This window comes from Puntigrus tetrazona, chromosome 22 (genome assembly GCF_018831695.1).
Source record: "Puntigrus tetrazona isolate hp1 chromosome 22, ASM1883169v1, whole genome shotgun sequence".
Lineage (NCBI taxonomy): Eukaryota > Metazoa > Chordata > Actinopteri > Cypriniformes > Cyprinidae > Puntigrus > Puntigrus tetrazona.
This window is the reverse complement of record NC_056720.1, coordinates 5086914-5108665: the sequence shown is the minus strand read 5'-3', so window position 1 is coordinate 5108665 and position 21752 is coordinate 5086914. Positions and strand designations below refer to the sequence as shown.

At 37.9% G+C, this 21752-nt stretch overlaps 3 protein-coding genes across 4 annotated transcripts; 1 reads left to right on the top strand and 2 right to left on the bottom strand.

Annotated features, from left to right (window-relative positions):
- The first annotated feature begins 114 nt into the window (after positions 1-114).
- On the top strand, positions 115-1313 carry LOC122328166. Its single transcript, XM_043223871.1, has 3 exons — positions 115-451; positions 739-1023; positions 1178-1313. Exons 1-3 carry the CDS (start codon positions 115-117, stop codon positions 1267-1269), a joined length of 714 nt encoding a protein of 237 aa, XP_043079806.1. The 3' UTR covers positions 1270-1313.
- On the bottom strand, positions 1242-5173 carry LOC122327529. 2 transcript variants are annotated; one of them, XM_043222957.1, is made up of 5 exons: positions 5064-5173; positions 4242-4557; positions 2925-3240; positions 2746-2850; positions 1242-2397 (listed from the first exon to the last, which is right to left on the bottom strand). In XM_043222957.1, the coding sequence occupies exons 3-5, from the start codon at positions 3133-3135 to the stop codon at positions 2180-2182; spliced, it is 534 nt and encodes a 177-aa protein (XP_043078892.1). In that variant the 5' UTR covers positions 3136-3240; positions 4242-4557; positions 5064-5173; the 3' UTR covers positions 1242-2179. The 2 variants fall into 2 exon arrangements, with proteins under 2 accessions (XP_043078892.1, XP_043078891.1); XM_043222956.1 differs by having other exon boundaries at positions 2925-4557.
- On the bottom strand, positions 3709-21232 carry LOC122328165 (SLAM family member 8-like). The gene is made up of 6 exons (XM_043223870.1): positions 21226-21232; positions 20797-21108; positions 20336-20620; positions 7488-7616; positions 4250-4557; positions 3709-3720 (listed from the first exon to the last, which is right to left on the bottom strand). The coding sequence occupies exons 1-6, from the start codon at positions 21230-21232 to the stop codon at positions 3709-3711; spliced, it is 1053 nt and encodes a 350-aa protein (XP_043079805.1).
- Between the last annotated feature and the right edge of the window lie 520 nt (positions 21233-21752).

Genomic DNA, 21752 nt, shown 5'->3' with positions numbered 1-21752 from the left:
TGCTGTGGCATGTTTTACATTTCTCACTTAGAAGACTTGAATTATGACTCATATGGATCTGGATTGATTGATTGCATGAATAAACAATAACTGGGATCTTCACCCGAAACCCTCATGTTTCTGTGTGTTTCTGTGACAGTCAAAGAGAAGAAAGAGACAGTGACGGAGGGAGAATCTGTCACTCTACATACCGGACTTACCGAAACACAAGCCGATGTTACAATAAAATGGTGCTATGAAACTGATGACAATCTCTTAGCTGAACTCAACAGAGGAACCAAAAGGACATGGGAATGTGCCGATGGGAGATTCAGAAGCAAACTGAAGCTGGAGGAGAATGGAGATCTCACTATCAGTAACATCCGGACCATTCACTCTGGCCTCTATAAACTCAAGATCAGCAGCAGAGGCAAAGAAAACAACTACAAGAGATATATTGTTACCATCAGTGGTAAGTCATATAGTGAGATGATTTAAAATGAATGCATTTTAAAGTGTGCAAATAATAATTAGATTTCAGTTACTAAGTCTTAGCTTTTCACGATTATATATCAAGAGATATAGGATATTAGAGTTTGGAAAACAGTCTCAAAATAGGACTTCTTTTAATGCTGATACGTTTACTACAACACTCTTATTAGTCTCCAACAGCTACATTAGTTGTTTTAAGAATGAAATGGCAGGTAAAATCAATTCGGTCACTAATAATGAATTTCCGTGTGTTGTTGTGACACGAAGTGAAGTCACTGTCAGCGACCGCAGGAGGTTCTCTCCAGACTCATGCCCAAATACAGAGCGGTGATCTGATTCTGTGGACGCTTGGAGCTGAGAATGTTCTCATCGTTAAAAAGGATCGAGAAACAACTACCGTTAATGAGAGATTCCGAGGCAGGCTTAGGTTGGGCAAGAGTACGGCATCTCTGAACATCGCAGACGTCACAAATACAGACTCTGGGCATTATAAACTGCAGATCGTCAACACTAAAAAGACCACATTCAGGAGAATCAATGTGACCGTCACCGGTGAGTAGAACATCGTTAATTAAGAGTAACTCTTGTGTCATCGCTTGGATTATTGTGTAGCTGCAACATCATTTGTAATCAGACGTGTATATAAATACTTCTTTCTCTCTTTATACTTTCCATGTAATCTCTGTATTTCTTCCATGTTCCACAGAAAACCAGGCGAGTCAATTAGACAGTGATGTAATGCTGATGTTGGAAGATGTGGATGGACTGAATGAGCAGGAAGAGACATGGTCACTTTAATTCAATAAGACTCCATTGTGGCATCATATAACATTTGATCTCAATACATTTCAGCTTTTAAGAAAGCAGTTAGTTTTAACACAATTACCAAACGCTGTTACTACTCTAACAAAAGTGCTTATTCACAGTGACGCCACCGAATATTTGTTAATCCTCCTAAAACAGAAATGTGAAGAACATTTTAAATCTTTTCTCCCAATAAATATCTTTCTGTGGAGTGGAATGTGAAATCAAAATTGACTGACATGCTGTTTTTATGTTGTGCGAGATGCAGTGTTGATTTTCATATCGGTACTTACAGTATTACTTCATTATTATTATTTCATATTTTAGGTGAATTTCACATTCATATAGGCAAGTTTACCTTTTTTATGGTGCTTGAAAAAGCAATTAAAATGTAGATGTGATGTCAAAACATGAAAATAAAATAATGCTGTTAAGACGATTAATATATGCTCATCCTTGAAGGTTTAATACAATATAAAATACATTAATCATGCTTGTCTGCAAAGTATATTTTTGTAAAATAGCATTGTAATATCCAATGTAAATGTAAATATACTGTATGTATATATTTGTCTGCAAACTAATTCTTATGTACCCTTTTTACTTTTCTTGTGGATTTTTTTGTTATAGTGCAAGACAAAATATTAGTAGTTTATATTAGTAGGTTTAAACGTTTATGTAAAAATCAGCTGAAAACCACTAATTCCCCCAAAAAATGCTTTTGAGATAATTCCATGTCATAATTTGTGTTGCTGCTTATTATTTAGTTCATAGAAATTATGTTTACAGGCATGTATTTACTAGATTGTGCAAAGTCATACAATCAATAAACGACCAATGAGTGCCTAAATGATCTGTTAATGAACAGCTGTGTAAAGAACAGAGCATTAATGCGTGTTTTGCTTTACATCTGGATATATCTGCAACTCAACCTCTGTTTATACTGTATGTCTGCTTTTACTCCGTGTGTCTCGTAGAGATATCCAGCCTCTTCTGTCCCATTCAGCTCGCTTCTTGTGGATCTGACGTCATAAACCAGCACGGCAACAGCAGCCACGCCCACCAGAGCGGAGAGAGCCAATCGGATCACAGCTTCAGTAAAACCGCAGCAGTGGATGAGGTCTGAAAAGACAAAGCTCACAATTGAGCATTTGCTTCTCTTTCAAACAGACTTACAGGTGTGGATTTTGTGGGTTGTTAAGTGCTCATGGAGTCCATGGAGAAGAAAAAAAATCCACAAGCTCTTTCCCTGCTTAGCCGAATAACATTAGCTAGAATTGCTCGGCCAACTGAAGCAATTCTAGACTCTTTTTAAGAGAAAGAATGCTTTTTGACGATGCCTTGAGCGCTAATGCTCCCTAGAGCAGCGTAGACGAGCATTCTCTGTGGCTTATCAGCCATCTGTTTTCTGTTCCCGCAAAATCACGGAAGCAGATTCAACCAAATGTTTCCATAAACCCAGTGGCTCACCTGAAGTCGGCTGATGTTCTGTAATGCCGGCATCCTCATTTCTGTTCACGCTTGAAGTGTTCACTTCCCAGCCGGACGACACACAATTTGGGCTCGATGAAATTCCTGACGATGAAGAATTTTGTAATTAAAGCAGACAACATCATAAAATGTGTTGAAAAATATACTCAACGCCGTACCATAGACTGTAACGTTGTAATCCATGTAGCTGGTTTCTCTGCTGACAGTTGCTAGTTTATAAAGTCCAGAGTCTGTGGTTCTGGTGTCCGTGACGGTCAGAGATCCGGTTTGATCCAGCTTCAGTCTGTCTCCGAATCTCCCACCGGCATCGTATGTCGAGTTGTTTAGCGTGAGTCTGTTGACTTCAGCTATCCGAGCGCCTCCAAACATCCATTGTATTAACAGATATTTATTTGTTTCCGTAACATCAGTGTTTAGAGTGAACGAATCTCCCTCCGACACAGATATCGACTTGACCTCGTCGGCCACTTCTAGAGAATCAACAAACATTCTTGTTAATGGCATTATGTCGGTTATTAATGACCAGAGAAATATTTCAATCCGTGCATTTCCCATTTCCTAAACGATATGTAAACCAAAGACAATAACAGTTAAAGTTTAGGAGTTCAATGTGAGTTCGTAATACTGTCATATGCAGACGGAAGTGAAACTAAACTCTCAAAACAAACTAAACACTCATCTGTGGATCAGACTGCTTTAACCCTCTTGTATTGTTAATTTGTGCTGGTCAGTACTGAAACTTTTTTTTAACATGCTTTAGTTTTTGAAGTTAGATTAGGGCCGTCTGATTTAGCCACTAGATTCCTATAAAGCACTAAATGCGTATAAACTCTCTAGTGTTTTTTTTGGCATAAATAATTTGTTGTGGATCTGGACATATATTTAGACATTCTCAAATACTTTTTGTTTTGTTTTGAAATGTTAGTTTTTGCTTTTTTTTCACTATAGTCCAACCTGAACACAGAAAATGGCATTTTGTTACACGTAACATCAAAAATTCTACAAACTAACATTTCCCATTTATTTCCAATGGGAGACATTTGTAACCAAGAACTACACAAGTATGACACAAATCAGCTTTTTCAAAACAAGTCAAGTTTCGAATCATTACGATAAAGTAGCGATTGTTACAAATTCAGAACTTTTTTTGCCTGTCTAATATGACAGAACAGCACCAATGGGCCAAAGAGATAGTTCATCCAAAATATTACAACTTCTGCTGAAAATCAAAAAACCTAGCAGACGATTTCTGATGGCCACTTACTTCCATGGCACGTTTTTCGCTACCAGCAACTGTTTGGTTGCCAGCTTTCTTCAAAATATCTTCAAATACATGTTTATACATGACCGAACTTTCACATTCGCATCTGTGTCATTTGTTTAAATTGAATTAAAGCCATTATTGTCATAAGCAATACTGAAATTAATGGAAAAGAACCATTTTTAAATATTACAATGGCAACGAAACAATTCTAATTGTAACATTGTAACTGATGTAAATGGTATCTCTGTTGACAATTGTTAGTTTATAAAGTCCAGAGTCTGCGGTTCTGGTGTCTGTGACGGTCAGAGATCCAGTCTGATCCAGCATCAGTCTGTCTCTGAACCTCTCATCAGGACCACCATATGTCGAGTTGGTCTGCTTAAATCTGTTGACTTCAGCTATCCGCGTGCTTCCAAACGTCCACTGTATGAGAAAATATTTGTGCGCTTCTGTAACACCACTGTTCAGAGTGACAGACTCTCCCTTCCTCGCTGATACGGTCTTCACTTCATCAGCACCAAACACACCTGGAAAACAGACAGGGATGTGCTTTGTTACAGACTTTTTGTCAAAACCGAGCTTTGGCCCCAATCCATAGTACGTAAATATCGCATTTTAACCAACGCCACAGTTGATAAAAACTGCACATGTTCGTTCGGCTTGCTGAACGAAATGGAAAAACGCTGATGATAATTACTGAACTGATTGTTCCTCTTAAGGGTTGTTTCTTCTGCGCTCATGTTGGCGTGTAAACAGAAGTGAAACATAAAACATGAACTGTGAATCAGACTAAGCTTATTCATCTAACTAGTTACAGTTACTTACTGGTTTGTCTATTCATTTTATTATAAGCCTGAAAATTAAATGATAAAGGTCTGAATGGCTAAATTTAAACATCTTGAATATCCTAACCTTTTTTTTTAAGTTTTTAAATGAATGATAGACAATTTTTATTTAGGTAACATAGCATGCAGAGCTCCTTCAAAATGCCTACAAAAAGCCGCAAAGCCAAGAAAACACAGTAATAACTTACCAACCAGACGCCACAAGCACAAGGAGAGCAATACAAACAGATGAATCATATTCTCTGTCCGTTCCCGTTCACAACTCAACTAACTGTGGCTGCATGTCGCAAGTGCCCGGATTTGAGTCGCTAGTGGGCGTTCCCAACGGTTGCCTAGTAACGGTTATGAGCGACAGTAGGCGGGATGCTACATGGCTTTGACAGTGCATTTATTTTTTTAACGCTTAATAGAAATATTTCATGGAAAAAGAATGAGTGTGTATATATTTCTCGAATGCATATTCTTTTCTTATTTCATTAATGCTCAAGCTAATTATTAATGTGCTTAGAAGAGTCAATTAGGAAAGGAGTTGTGGAAAGACATGCATTAGAAAGTGGAAATTAAGTCAACTACTCAAGTCCTAACTGTGATTAAATCTTTTAAATGATATGCAATTACATTACATTACAGTCGCACAAAATTGAGGAAATTATTTTTTTTTAATAGATCCAGAAGCTACCCATGGTCTAGCCTAAAAATAAACCTCTTAAATGCCATTTGAGCCTATTGTTATGGGACAATAATTTTACAATGAATAGAACATATTTTTACATGATTAAGAATAAATATTTTACATAATATTAGAATAAATGCAGCATACAAGCGAAGTCAAAAGTAATCTAAAAGTAATCTGATTATATTACAGTAATCAGTAACAGATTACAGTTTGTAAGTAATCTAAACAGCTCTGATGGTTAATAGCCTAGTTGGTTTTGACTTTGTTCACAATAGTATTTGAGATGAGAACCATTGTAAGTTCAGTGGTTTATATTTATTTAGCTTTATTTTATTTTATTTTCTGGAAAACTTGATCACTTGATGCACTGTCATCTTATCGTAACCAGTCTTTGAAAATGCATCTTTCGCAGATAGAGGTAACTCCCATCAAAGCGTCCCAAGCTAGATAGCTCTGTGCTCGACCTGATGCGCCGCTGACCGTTTAACGTTTCGTTTGACCGGATGCGGTGCATGCCGCTGTTCAGAAACACAACGGAACGGATTGAGCCGACCAGAATAATCTAAATCTCCAGAGATCGTATTCATTGAGATTCTTCACCTGCATAACCTGGAGAACACGGCATTGCTCTTTCTACTGTTATTGCTCTACAGTTTCATTTGAAACACTGCGTTATTATTATAGACTAGCCTACTCAGATTTGCTTTAGGGTGGAAAATTACGCAGATAAAATAAATTAAATAGCCAGATGCCTCTAATGATAACAACATTTATAATGCATTCTACAATTCTTTATTTTAACTGTAGTTTGAACGATATTATTGATATCTGTATTGAAGCCTAATCTTTAAAACTGATTGGATCATGTCATTTTAATGATATTGACGTTTTCACAGAAGTTTGTAGTGATGCATCAGTTGTGATTTTAATGCTAAAACCTGGGAAAATTCTACAGTAAAAACCTGTTAAATGGTTAATGGTACATTTCTTGTAACCAGTAACCAGCCATTCCCAGAAATCCCTGCATTGCGTTTAAAATTCTTTTGAATCAGTTGTGTTTATTAGGGTTGTATGTTACATCTAATGTTGTTAAATGAATTTTTATTGCATAATTCAGTTTAACGAGTCTCACCGTGATGGTGTTGAGTGTTTAATGTTACTCTTTAAAAGCTTAGCTGTTCTCATCACCGCCTGCAGTGTATTTCAAAGACACAAAACAGATTTCTATTTTTTAATAGGTTATTTTTATTATTTTCAAATTCTAGCAACCACAGATGCCAACGTTTTTATTGCAGATTTTGTGTATTTTGACGCTGTGGTTTTCACACTTCCACACTTCCTGCAGAACTGCTTACAAGCATTTATTTTATCAGCAGGGCATTAAACCGCAGCTTGTTTACGGTAAAGTTCACTTGCAGGTCTCTCAGAGTATTTGCTTCTATATTTGTTCAAACACATTTTACATTGGTTTATTGACACAGCTGAGTTTGGACGTTTAGTTGGTCTATGGGGTTTTATTTGAATGTGAAACAAGGTTAAAATCAATGCTTTAATAAGGTGCTTCACAATGCCATAGAAGAACCTTTTTGTCCAAATGGTTCCATAAAGAACCCTTAATATCTGAAGAACCTTTCTGTTTCACAGAAGGTTCTTTGAGGTGAAAGAAAGTTCTTCAGTTTAAAAAAGAAAAAGAAAAAAGATTGTTCCTTAAAGAACCTTTGACTGACTGAGCAGAAAAATGGCATCGCTATGAAGAACCATTTAAACACTTAGTGAAGACTTAAGATAATATAAAAATAATTCCAAAAAATCATTATATTGATTGTCAAATTAGTCCAAATGGGTTTAATGTACTATTTTCTTTAAAGTTGCTTTATTTTTGTAAAGTATGCTATTCAATCATATTTCCACCTTTCTACATATATTAGAGATTGACAGCAATGTCTGTTATCTTCTCTTTTGTTGAAGACTTCGTAAACCAGCACAGCAACAGTAGCCACGCCCACTAGAGCAGAGAGAGCCAATCGGATCACAGCTTCAGTAGAACCGCAACAATGAATGCAGTCTTGTAAAAAAAACGAAATGAACCACATGAGAAAACAGAAATATGATTCGTGGGGTCAAAATAATATATATGCACATATTGTACCTGGACATGTGGGACAGAATTGAGTGATGTCCAGATGTGTGGTCTGGTTATTGGTGAGACTGTCGATCACACAGCTGTAGGTGTTTTTATCCTGATATTCCACTTTCAAAGGCAGAGCGAGAGTGATGCTGAGATCAGACACACTGATGTTGGACAATAAACTGTTTCCTTTGTACCAGGAGAGAGTCACGTGACTCACATTCATCGCTAAACACAGCAGCACACATTTGGACGCCGATGGTACTGAGGGTGATGAAGAATTTTGTGGACAGTAAATGGTGATGACAGGGATCGGTAGAGGAACTGAGAAAAAAAAAAAAAAATTAACAGATGTTTTCTTTATTCAGGTATCCACACTGTTTCTGGTAGCCATTGATAGCCGGGGAACAGCAACTGTTTGGTTGAGAAGGGTTGATAGCGTTTTCATTTTTGGAGGTAGCAGTGGTTTCAGAGAAATTACAGGATTCTCTTGGGACAATGTCCCCTACAAACAATGTCGGATCGATAATAGAGAAATGAAATAAAGTACTGACAGGGTGAAAAGTGTTTTAACTCACCATACACGGTAAGATTGAATGTGTTTAGCAGAGTTTCAGTGCCGTTGCTGGTTACTTTATAAAGTCCAGAGTCTGTGGTTCTGGTGTTGGTGATGATCAGAGATCCAGTCTGATCCAGCTTCAGTCTGTCTCTGAATCTCCCGTCAGCACTTTCATTAAGAAACATACTTGTATTGTTCCGTTTGCTGATTTTAGCTATGAGAAGCTCTGCAGGTCCAAATCTCCACTCGGTCACATTGTTTATCTGTACATCACCATCGATGTTCAGAGTGACAGAATCCCCTTCATCACTGACACTGACTTCACTTCATCAGCAAACACACCTGATCAACACATGAACATTTACTGAGAAACCGGGTTTTAGTTACTGTAAAACTAATTGTACTGTAACTATCAACCATTTGTCAGAGAACAAAAGACTTCTTAGCATTAATCTCACCAATAATTCACAATAACTGAAACCTTTCATACTAAAACGCGAGCATCATGAACACAGAAGCGCTGATTTGTTTTAGAAAACCTGAAAATACTAGAGGCAAAATGAATGGAAATAATAACATTGTGCACGTCGAGAACTGATCAAATGAAGCCTCAAAAATACTTACCAGTCAGACCCCACAAGCACAAACAGAAGAGAATGACTGCCTCAAACATTTCCTCCAGCGGTTTTCCAAGATATCATATAACACACTTGGAGCTTTTGAAAAGTTTAATGTTTCTTGAAGCTGTCGACTTGTAGTGAGGTAGTTTAGTGAAGCTCTGAAGTGAACTCCTCCAGTAGCTCCACCCTTCACAGTGACACTGATCTACAGGAAAAAGAACAGAGAATGTGAACCGTCTACGGCTCTCTCTCAGGCACCCCTTTATTTTTTGTTACCGTTTTTATTAATTTTGTTGATTGCTGCACAATGCACACTAAGGAGAACATTGCAAAATAAATGAAATAAAAAATTATTATTATTTGTTATTATTTTAAATTTAAGATAATTGTTTGTGATCCATTAATATGGTTGTTACGCCAACTTGGTAGAACAGTTGATTTTTTTTTTTTATCTGTTTCATATATATATGTTGAGATTGATATATTCTTTTTTTTTATTATTGATGTAAAAAGGAAGGTGGAGAGAGAGAGAGAGAGAGAGAGAGAGAGAGAGAACTGTCTGCTCTATGCATCAGATGGCGGTAATGCTCTTATTATGTAGTTCTGTAGTTCATTGTAAAGAAAACCGAAAAACCATCTCTGCCATTACAGCGTTCTGTGTTTCGATTTTGGGAACGCAAATGTTCTTCTCCTTAGTAGCGTAAAAACCATTATTTGGAAATCAATCGCAATCTGTATTTCTGTCGGTAGATATATTGTTGTATCCTACCCATTTTGAATGGTCAAAAGCCAAATGTGATTTTATGTTTATCTAGTTTATCTAATTAGTCAATTAAGTAAACTTAAAAAAAGTCTTTAACCCTCATCAGCAAAGTACTCAAAAGTAATTGAATGCTGTATTCATACCCAACACTGTGGAGAACAGGCTGAGATGTGATACAACATTAGGAACACAGTAAAAGAAGACTATTAGCGAGGACTATTGGCAAGACCAGGAACAAGAGACTTAACACAAAAAGACAAGTCGGGACAAGGCTCCACAGGATCGCAAAGTGCTCCACAAATGGCAGGGGATAAATAAAACAAAAGAAGTGATAAAGACTGAAATAAACCAAAATAATACCAATTTAACCATTCTAGAACTAGAGCAACTGTTCCCCATAATTCTGTTCTTCTGCAGGTAATTGAACTCAAACTTCTTAATGTTCAAAACCTCATTTAGAGTTTTTTCTGTAGATCGTTACAATTTAAGATCTACCAATTGAACTTCATTGTGAAAGAAACACTGTTCTGGTGCTGCCCCAAAAATTACTTCCTTAAAGGAATAGTTCACCCCAAAATGAAAAGTAGCCGATAATGTACTCACCCCAGAGCCATCCTAGGTGTATATGACTTTCTTCTTTCAGATTAACACGGTTAGAGGTTTGTTTGTTTTTATTATCCTGGCTTTTCCAAGCCTTTTAATGCTGTAGGTTGGTGGCCATGATTTTGAAGCTTGAACTCTGAAACCTGATACTGAAATACAGAGAGATGATCTGATCCTGCGGATGTTTGGAGTCCAAGAGAAGCTCAAATCAATGTAAGATTGGTAGAGACATGTGATGATGGTATTAATAAGAGATCCAGAGACAGACTGAATCTGAACGAGACTGGATCACTGACCATCACAGACTTCAGACCTGAATACACTGGACTCTACAAAATACAGATCATCATCAGCAGCAGAGAGTTCTTGGAAAAGAAAATCAAGGCAATAGAGGCAGATGCCAAGGGCCTGTAACATGCTGAGGGCCAGCATGAGACACTGTCTGCACATGCAGCTCTCAGATGTGACTTCTCTTCTCTTTATAGTTCACTCATGGCATTATATGTTGAGAGTGCATTAACGTGAGAACACATGCAGGTAATGTGTGAGCCCAGTTCTATAGTGTGCTTATTATTAATCGACTCTTTCTCTGATATTGTGCTGTGCTCTCATGAATCTCTAAGCGCTCTCTCAGGGGTTTACTGTTGCTAGAAGCTGTCAACCATCAGACTTTATCGACTGACCAAAGAAACGTCAATCTACTTTTAAATTTGAAAGAACTGTAGAACCCATTAATTTTTGCCAGATGTACAAATAATAGAAACTGTTGGAGGAAAACTGGGTGAATCGTTTTCTTGAGAAATCAGAACAAAATCGGTTCCGAAAACTTGCTCAAGACAAATAAAACCAACTTGAGTAAAGAACCACACATCTCACCACCTTAATATTGTAACGCCTAGCCAGCAGAGGGAGCCCTCGTCCTAGTACTAGCTGGGCTCACCCTATGCTTCTTCTCCCTTCATTTCCTGTTTTCAGGCCTTTATAACCAAAGACCCTCCGTAGAAACAATCCAAAGCATTGCCAGTATTACCTGCCTTACTGAGCGCTCTTTATCTCTGCCTGTTGCGGTTAATTGTTTATGATATTTGGCTGATAACCTGTTTCACAACCTTTGGATTGGCCCTAATGTTTTGTCTTCTCGATTTGATTGATGTTGTGTTTCTGAGCTCCTGCTTTCACGTTTATGATTGTGATTCTCAGCCCCTAATGAACAACCGCATATGGATTCAAACTCAGCCTCCACGTCCTCGTTACAAATATCTACGATAACGTAGAGGCTACAACATCCAACTATCTTATTAATGGTTCTTCTTCAATAAGGCCCTATGGGTTATAAAATTAAGACTTTGCAAAAACAGGCTTCATGTTTAAGATATTTGTTTATACTTTTATACGGTTTTATTAAGATATTAATGGTCATGTTTGTAAACAACCACATTTCTTTTCCCATGACTATATTGGTATAATATTTAAGAGTGTCAGAAACAGTGCCATCTGGTAGTTAGTAAAAAAAAATCAGTCAAAAGGCCTTCGAAAGATTATTTCAATTTTTATTTTTTTTTTGCTTATTTTTGTACTCCATAGGTTAACCATGGACAACTCAAAATAACTAACAGAAAACCTAATCAGGCATCTGAGAGACAGTTTAATTAACATGTTAACTTTGCTATAGACCCCAAGGTTCAAAACATTACAATATATCCAATATATTCACGCTAGCATTTATTTCCTCAATTGGTGAATAACCTTTATACAGAAAAATTCAACACACACACACACAAACACACGTCTGTTTTTTACTAAACAAACTGGCATTTCTATTGCTCTACACCCAAACCTACCCATTCTGCGAATGAGCTGACTGAAGAATGGACAGACTTCTGAATAAATACGATTTTGATGACGAGTATAAGCAGCATGTATTCACTCTTAATAATACACGGAAGGAGACCAGATCTTACCAGATCTTCGCAGAAGAGCAAAATGGACTTTTTATAGTGAGCTTCTCGAGAAGGATGTTTCCAACTATATGGGACGTCCAAAAAGTGACTTTGGAATGCACCTAAAGTCTATAATGGATGTTTGAACAGTGAGCCAGAAGTTATATGTGCATCTCTGCATGCCTTCGGTTTAACATTAGCATTTTATTTGTAATGTATTTAAACTATATATAATGAAATTGCATCTTATTGACGCATCTTATTGCATCTTATTGACGCAGGCCTGCTAAAAGACTCTGATTTCTAGACCTGAGCAGAACAGACCACGGAGAAGTCTTCTGTGACCTGTCTAGTGCTTATGAGAGATAGGACAGACTCGACTTACTTTACCTGACCTGAGGATAAACAAAATAAGGTAGAAGGTGCAGGAGATTTGAGCACCATAAAACAACAATATAGGCTTTACTGAGAAGATGCGCATTAAATATCATGGATTGCGATTTATCGTGCAGCCCTAATTGAAATATTCGTATGTGGTATGTTGCTGATTTCACCAGACTACACAAGCTTGAGTGCCATTGTGTTGCCTTGTATTCCTAGAGTGTAGTTACAACATCTACCAGCAGGGGCAGGCCACGCAGTACACTAACATGAGCCACTAAAAAAATACATATACTAAAATGATTTTTAAAAAAGTGTTGAATGCTAAAGTTTCTACATATCAGTTTTTATATCCGTTATAAGACCTTTAAAATAACCTAGATAGATAACTTAGTTGTTGGTATGTTTGGCACTTCAGAAGGACCTTCACCAATGGATCCTCAACCTGCTGATTTATTACACTGTGAATGAGGGAAAAACCCCCAAAAAGAATAGTATAGAAGACGTCCTGACATCTGCTTATACTACTAATATATGTTGACATGCCTATTGTAAGCTTTTCAGCAAAAATGCGCTACTGACCATATGGCATTGAAATAATTTTGCACATTTTATTTTGCAAAACTATTCGTTGTTTCTGTATTTTCGATCAGGTTTCACAGAAAAGCGAGGGAATGAATCAGCGACTGTAGAGATGCCTCTGTTCAACACAGAGGATATGGATGGAGGTGAATGATCAGGAGGGGATGAGTAGCATGCATTTATTATATCATTACTACACAACTGTGTTATCTAGTTAAAATTAAATAATTAAATTAAATGTTAACCAAAATATGTTATGGAATCAGTGATGTGATTATGATTATGATTATGTCCCCTACTGATGCAGCTTTGGCTTCCTAATTGCTGTTTACACACAAAACGCATGGAAATGTACCGAAATAATATTTTATTTAAGCACATTTCCAATATTTTATATACCCAATAATAGTTTATATGTGAATGTTACAGTATTAATAATTAAGCAACATAAAAACAATGTGAAATGTGTTGATGCACACTGTACAGTATGTTCTATGGTTAATAAAAAATTAATTCAACAGTAGATGATGACCAGATGTTAAAATATTTAGCAGTTTACATATTTTTATTTTACAGTTTAAAAGCCCTATTTAGACAAGGTTTTGTTTTTGGTTTTTTTTTAATCACAAATCAAGCGCTACCATGAAAAGACTCGTGAATGCACATCTTCTTTTTCAGCACATGATGGCAGTAGAAGACAATAGACGTCAGATGTTAGTAAGTAGGATTTGATCCCAGTCTTGCTTAATAACATTAATAAGCATTGCTATTTAAAATAATTTACTTTTCAGAAAATACTTTTTTGTACTATTGCTTTAATGTGAAAATATTTTCGCTTACATATTTTCAAGGCCTAGAACTGTAAAATATTGTTGTTTTTCCATTTTTGGTCAATAGTTGGCGCTCCAGCAGTGTCTTTAGGAGAGACATGCCGCCTAGATGCCATTAAACTTAAAAAAAGGAAAAAAAAGACAGAGTCCGAAGTTTACAAAAGAAACTGACATGTAAATGACATAAATAAATGAAATATCCAATAATGATCGACTCTTGTAGTGTGATATTTGACCTTTAGTCTAAATCAGCCACACAATGACATTCTGGATCACAATCTGTCATAAATCAGTCATAAACTGTTCAGAATTGACATACAATTGTTCAAAACAGTCATACAGCATACTTGAGTCAACACAGATCTAGTACAAGCTCTCATTATCTGTACTGTTCTGTAATTGTGCAGCGGATCTGAATGCTATTATTTAGTAATAAAAACATAATATCCAATGCGCTGGTCAGTCTCTGCTCTGGTTTTCATACTCTGTATCTCTCTCACATGCATAAAACTAGAAGGTCTTCTTGGTTCCTGAGAGCAAACAACAATTGACAAATACAAGCAAATATCTATATTTAATTTATTTTTTACAGCCATCGACTCCATGGGGCCGACTGACGGAGCAGGTGGTGGAGGAGACTGAGGCGGAGGCCGGAGAGCCGAAGAGCCAAGGTGACGACGAGGCACTGGAGGATCTAGGTGACGCTGCAGGCTTCGGGGACCGATGTGGAGACGGGGGATGGGAAGGATGGAGCGCACATGGGGGCGGGCACTGGACGGAGCTTTTGGGTAGCAGTCTCTGTATATTCCTCTTGAGGATCCAGCAGCGCCAGGTGGAGAATCAGCTCATCCTCCGCCGTAGTGCAGTGGGTGGAGCTCCTCTCCGAGCTCTCCTCGCAGACGGTCGTCTCCACCGTGGCGAGCTCTGTTGACGGCTCACGCACCTGGTCTGATGTAGGTCCGGTGGCACTCCACGGCTCTGTCGCTCTGCCTGGCGATGGGTCCGTGGTCGCGCTCGACTCCGCACCTGTGTAAGCGGTGGGCTCAGGCTGGGGCTCGACCATACGGGGAAGTGATGGGCTGGGCTCTGGATCCCGAGTGGGGCTGGTGTCGTTGTCCTCCAGCTGAACAGTCATTAACGAATTGCACGACACCAGCACCCACTCGACATAAGTGGCGAAGCTCTCTCGAGGACCGCTCCTGGACAGATGAGCTTGATTGGAGATGTTTAGTCCGCGGAAGTAAATTCCGCACAGAAAGCTGCCCGGGTAACGGGAGTCACTGGTGAGGAGGAAAAATGTCTCTGTATATTCCTCGAGAGAGCAATCCCCCTGCTCCAGCAGGAGGATGAGGAAGTTCGGGTCTTTATACGGGGAAAACATTATGCGAATAAAAGAGAATAAACGCCGTTATACTTGCACTTTTGTACGGTCTGATCTTCTGATCTTCTGGTTGTGGTTAGCAGGAGAGCACACAACGAGCATAAAGGTAAATAAAACCCTTTAATCTACTCAGAGATTAAATAAATAATATACTTGCAGGCAGACAGGACAAAACCACACGCACATAAAGACGAGATCAGACAAACAGAACTTAAACCACAGGACTTAAATACACCAGGTAAATCAAAAACTATAACAAAATATAAATAAATAAAATGTAGCTTTTTAATCAACGCAGATATGTAGGCCCTGCACAAGCTCTCATTATTTGTATACTCTTATATACTTTTTTTGTCAGTTTTTAAAAAAAAGTGATATATCAACATAATTTAATTATGCTATATGTAGCAGATCAGAATGCTATTGTTTTAACATTTTCAATGCACTGGTCACTTTTTACACCTCTCTCTCACATGTAAAGTGTCAGGATTATTTTGGGCTGCTTTGAGATTCAGTTTCTAAAAGGACTGCATTTGTTTTTGCAGAAGCTTAGATACACTGGCACTTCTCTCTCATCTGCTCTCAGTTGATCATTTGACTGTTGATCTGAAACATTAAGATTGTTGTACCGAACTCATATGCTGAAATATTTTGATGTGTTTATTCAGTGACTGATGCTGCTGGTGTCAGGGGTTTATTTTATTTATTGTAACAGCTGAACTCAATGGAGATCTGTTAATCATGTGATAAAATAACCATGATCAGAGATCAACTTAGAGCAGAGTGGAATATTCACACATTTATTTTTGCAACCGCGTGACTGTGATCAGATGTTTTCTTCTCAGCTTCTCTTTCACACATTTTTTTTCACTCCAGTGGCCAACGTCTTCCAAGAACTGATTAACTGTATGTTTTCAGAAGAACACCCACAGAGGTGATGAGAACAATGTGTGACAACTTATAAAAAGCATTTTTCCATTTTTATTCTCCAAAAGTTTTCACTTTGATTGTTCTTTTAATGTAGTAGTTGTATTTCATTTATTTTTATTTGAAAAAAACAAAAGAGGTGTAAGCTTGGAGGTATTCAGGCTAGGCTAGCAGCTAACCCACTCAAGCCAGCTATCCCTACTATCATACTGGCGAACGTTTGGAAATCAGATTACTACGCTCAACACGGAGGACTGAAACATGGCTCAACAACAGCATACCGGTCTGTGCCGTTCAGCTCGACTCACTAACATGCAGACAGAGCAGATAGAGTTCTCATTGAGGTAGGTAAGACCCATGGCGGTGGACTTTGTGTTTACATTAACGATGCATTGGTAATGCTGTTGTGGTCTGACCATCTCTGGTGGAGTTCATAATTATTAAGTGTGGCCATTCTATCTACCGAGGGAATATACAGCCATACTGCTCGTGCTGTATATATCCCTCCCAGCTCCAACAACAATAACAGGAGTGAGGCACTAAATGATCTGTACCACAACATCAGTAAGCAGCAGACAGCCCACTCAGATGATTTTCAACCATGCTAACTTTAAGAGAGTTTCCAAAAACATCCACCAACATATTGACTTTCCAGCAAGAGGAAACAACACCCTGGAAACTATATCACACAGAGAGGAGCCTACCCCTCCCCCACCTCGGTGCCTCAGACCACATCACAGTCGTGCTAATGCCTGCATACAGGCCGGTCGTCAAAGTCACCAAACCGGTTCACAAACGGATTCAAGTGAGGCCAGAAGGGTCATCAGAAGCCCTTCAAGACTGTTTTAACACCACTGACTTGAGTATGTTCAAGCAAGATGTCAAATACAATAACACCACAGACCTCCAGGAGTACAACAGAGACCGTTACATCCTACATCACCAAGTGCATCGATGATGTAACACTCACAAAGTCCATCACTGTATGACCCAACCAGAAGCCATGGTGGACAGGAGAGGTCTACAGACTCCTAAAAGCTCTGAACGCTGCCTTTAGAGCTGGACATCAGGAGGGTCTTAAGGCAGCTAGGGCCAACCTGTCCAGTGGCATCAGGGAGGCTAAGAGACAGTATTCCAGAAGGTTATCCCATTGTTTCAGTGACAGCAGAGACACTCAAAACCTGTGGCAGGGGATCCAGACCATCAAGGACTACAAGCCCCCACCTCAGACCTGCGACAGCTCCATCTCGCTGATGAATGAGCTAAATACCTTTTTGCTCGCTTTGAGGCACAGAAGACTCCACCCCCTCTCGACAACCAGGTGATGATGCTATCCCCAGACAGTATGAGAAGAACCTTCAGCAGGGTCAACGCACGCAAAGCTCTGGGTCCTGACAAAATTCCCTGTGTGTGTTCTGAGAGACTCACTGATGTCTTCAAAGACATTTTCAACACCTCGCTTAATCAGGCGGTTGTACCCACATGCCTCAAGGCTACCACCAACATTCTAGTTACTACAACTAAAAAGGGATCTGCTAAATGCATCCATGTAAATGTAAAACCAAATGACCAACTGACAGAGGGCCAGAGCTGAATGATAGCAGAATAAAAGAAATGTGTTGGGTTGGCCTTTGGAGCTTTGTTGTGGTTTGTAGAGAGTGGAAAACCACTGAATTACAACCAAACAACAGTTTTACAAGCCGTAGGACAAGGGAGATACTTCATCAGGCAAACATCTGTGCATCATGGGGTTAAACAGATATGAAACTGAAGATGTGCTAAAATAGTCATGATCAGAGATAAAGATCAAGCTAATAGCAGAGTGGAATATAAACAACAAACTGAAGACTGTTCACACATATTCGCGACCAGCGACTGTCAGTTTTTTTTTTCTCACCTTCTCATTTTAGAATTTTTTTTTTTAAATTCATGTTTTAGTGGCCAACATCTTCCTGAAACACTTGCAGCCATGATAAGAACCATTTTTGTCAACCTTCATAGCCTATATGCAAATTCACTTTACACATCTAACAGTCAAATTAAGGTGTGAAATAAATAGTTTATCACTTTAAATGCAATGGATTTTGAAAATTTTTAAAAGCAGCTTTCTCAAGTTTTCAAATGGAAAAATAGGGCAGACGATCATAAATCAAATGGGTATATCTTTAATAGCATTCCTAATTTGTAATTAGGTATTTATAACCATTCACTGGCTCATTTTTGTGTAGTTTTCAGTCCAAAATGGCGGCGGCACTGTCATGGGTTTAACTGTTGCTATGAAGTGTTCTATCGAGCTTCGCCTCTTGGGCTTCTATACTCTTTGATACAGCGATAGTTGGACACTTTTGCCCATAGTAGAAATTTCCTAGCTTAATCTCACATGCAGGGTGGATGAACATTGGGATGAACATTGGAAAAGATTCAGTATTTATGAAGCAAGTGATGAATGATGGTACAAATGCGTATGTTCCGGTTTTTCTCACAAGTCAGGAAAGAGGCCTAAAGCATATATTTAAATAATAATCAAATTATAGTAATAAAAAAATCATCAAAGTATGTTTATTTAACATTCTACAGAAACAATTTAAATCAAAAATATACAATGCTCCAAGCAGATTCATCTGTATCAGCAAAGACATTACTGAGAAAATTATTGAAATTAACACAAACAAAAAATAAGACAAAAACACTGCTCAAAAGCCGTAAATGATGATTATTATTATTATTATTATTTTTTTTTCTATATCATTAATTTACTCTTAAATGTAACAAACACAAGTACACTTGAAACAGCAATGAAACATAAAGCATTATTAATTCAGGGATTTCTAGCCATGCAGGGGCCTGTTTCATAAAACAAGTTTGAGCTTTATTTCTGTTAGTCTTACGTATTGCCAATTGATTTGTTTCAAAAATAAGTCAGAATAACTCAAATATGCTTGGCTCATTTGGTCGGCAAATAGCTTGTTTCATGAAATCTTTTTTTTAAATGTATTGATTTATTTTTGAATATGCAGGAATATAGGCCTATTGGCCATCAGGAGAACTAGCGGGTTGTTTAAATAGAGGGCTGACTGATGAAACAAAGGAGATTTAAAAAACAACATTTTTAACCCTCCTCGCTATATTTGTAATCACATTTGGGGTGTAGAAAGATAGTAATCTAAAAGCAAAATGACATTTGGATCAAGACTTGATCAACGCCTTGAGACTCCTGCGTAAACCACATTGTCCTGCTCTCTAGCACTCTGAAAGAAAACACACATGCATGTTCGCTTATTTATTCATAAAAACCTATTTACATCTCTCTTCATCCCTCAAACACTTTTAAATATGTGTCCCTATTTCTTCTCATGCAAATGCGGTAACTCTCATATCAGCAGAAATCTGTAATCGTACACCAAGTAGTTTGGAAAATAGACTATTTGATCTGACAGGACAATCGAACTATGTTATGATGTGGTGAATTTTTATGCTGAATTGCACTAAAACGTACAATTATTGTCTTTTTAATTTGTCTGTAATATAGTAACTTCATATTTTGGGGGGATATGTCTTGGATTTGTTTTGGGACAGTATTAATGCCTCTAAATGATGGTCTTGTGTGAGACTACAATATGTATCAGAATAAAAGACACTAAAACGCTTCAGTTCTGCTGCTTGTGTTTGTAAACCATTAAACGTGCACCTAAATTGGACTCGCTGCTAAAATAATGCACGAACATCATAAACAGAAACATGTTCTCTTACCGATTTATGTCTTTTGTAAAATGTGGGATCTGCGTAAGTGATCTCTCTTTCAGGGTCTGAACTGTAACAAAATGCAGAAACAAAATGCTCAATGAACTGATGTTTAAGCATATATTTACACAGCAAACGTAGGCAGTGCTTGCCTTCTCGGCCTGTTTTCCTGTGTTTCCATGACGCAGAAGACCACGACGGCAGCTACGATCAACAGAGATCCAGCAGAGACGGCAGGAATCAACAGAGGAACAGAATCTGCAGGATATGAAGGAGACGGTCAACAGTGTGAGTGAATGCGTACATAAACACTAAATATACAGACGTACCTGAACACGGATGACAGAGTTCAGTGTGGTTCAGATGTGTGGTCTGGTTTCTGATGGGGTTGTTCACCACACAGCTGTAGGAATCATCCAGACACTCCAGATGTAGAGCGAGAATGGTGCTGAGATCAGACACACCGATGCTGGACAATAAACTGTTTCCTTTGTACCAGGAGAGAGTCACATGACCCACGTTCACCGCCGAACACAACAAAGAACAAGATGATGATGATGATGATGATGAATTTTGTGAAGAGTCTCCGATAATAACAGGAACAGGCAGATGAGCTTGAAAACATGAGGGGAACAATTTAATTCAGTATTATAAAAATGGCGCGATAATTGTCTGTTGATTGATAGTTGCAGAGAGCACAAGTTGAGAAGATGAAGTTTTAATAATATATAATATTATTGTCTAAAGATGTGTATATATATAAATCCTGAGTAAGTGATTCTGTACTCACCGTAGACAGTAAGTCTGAAGATGTTGATGCCTGAGTTTTTGCTGGAGACTTTATAAAGTCCAGAGTCTGTGGTTCTGGTGTTTGTGATGATCAGAGATCCAGTCTGATCCAGCTTCAGTCTGCCTCTGAATCTACCCTCAGCACTTTCATTATAAACCCTGCTCTTTTTGTCCTTCCCATTGATTTTAGCCATCAGAATGTTTTCATATTTCCACATCACCACATCGTCTGACTTTATTTGAGTAAGATTAGAGTTTAGAGTAACAGAATCTCCCTCCAACACTGACTTCACCGAATCTACACCAAACACACCTGATGAGCAGACATGAATAATTATACACTTTTAATAATAATAATAAAAACATAATCTAAACTATGATTATGGACAAATTGTAATAAAAACAAAACTGAAGCCAAGTAAATACTCACCAGCCATACTCCATGACACCAAATATATGTAAATGAACATTTTCTTTAGCAGTCTGCAAAGTAGTTTTACAACGGAGCTGAAGCTGTCGCTCTGTAATGAAGCGGTTTATAAAACTCAGCATGCAGTATGAATACTCCTCCAGCAGCTCCTCCTTTCAGTGGCTGAACAATGACACTGTTTAAGCTACAAGAAGAACAGAAATTTCTAAAACACTTTCTAAAACAATATTTAATCTTTTTCCATTATTAAAGCCAAAATGAAGCTTTAGGCCAGAAGCCCTCAAAGACATTCATGAACTGAACTATGTGACTATTATTAATCTTAAACCTAAATAATTATTGACCTAGGTCTGCCTGTGATGGGGAGGAGCTACTCATACTTTTACTAAACCATTGCACTACAGACCAACAGCTTCATTCAATATTTTGAGAGTGTCAGGGCGTGATTATCATTTCTGTTGTGAAACTGTTAGGAGATATGCTGAAGAAAATCTTTGACATGTTTATTTTCTTTTTGTTCTCATGGA

Coding starts and splice junctions, on each gene's coding strand:
- LOC122328166 (XM_043223871.1), top strand. CDS start 115: ATGTTTCTGTGTGTTTCTGTGACAGTCAAAGAGAAGAAAGAGACAGTG. Junction 452..738: donor ATATATTGTTACCATCAGTG/GTAAGTCATATA, acceptor TGTGACACGAAG/TGAAGTCACTGTCAGCGACC. Junction 1,024..1,177: donor AATCAATGTGACCGTCACCG/GTGAGTAGAACA, acceptor CATGTTCCACAG/AAAACCAGGCGAGTCAATTA.
- LOC122327529 (XM_043222956.1), bottom strand. CDS start 3,321: ATGGGAAATGCACGGATTGAAATATTTCTCTGGTCATTAATAACCGAC. Junction 2,851..2,924: donor TTACAACGTTACAGTCTATG/GTACGGCGTTGA, acceptor CTTCATCGTCAG/GAATTTCATCGAGCCCAAAT. Junction 2,398..2,745: donor AGAACATCAGCCGACTTCAG/GTGAGCCACTGG, acceptor TTGTCTTTTCAG/ACCTCATCCACTGCTGCGGT.
- LOC122328165 (XM_043223870.1), bottom strand. Junction 7,617..20,335: donor ACTCTGTCATCCGTGTTCAG/GTACGTCTGTAT, acceptor TTTTTTTACAAG/ACTGCATTCATTGTTGCGGT. Junction 4,558..7,487: donor AGAAGATAACAGACATTGCT/GTCAATCTCTAA, acceptor TCTGTTTTCCAG/GTGTGTTTGGTGCTGATGAA.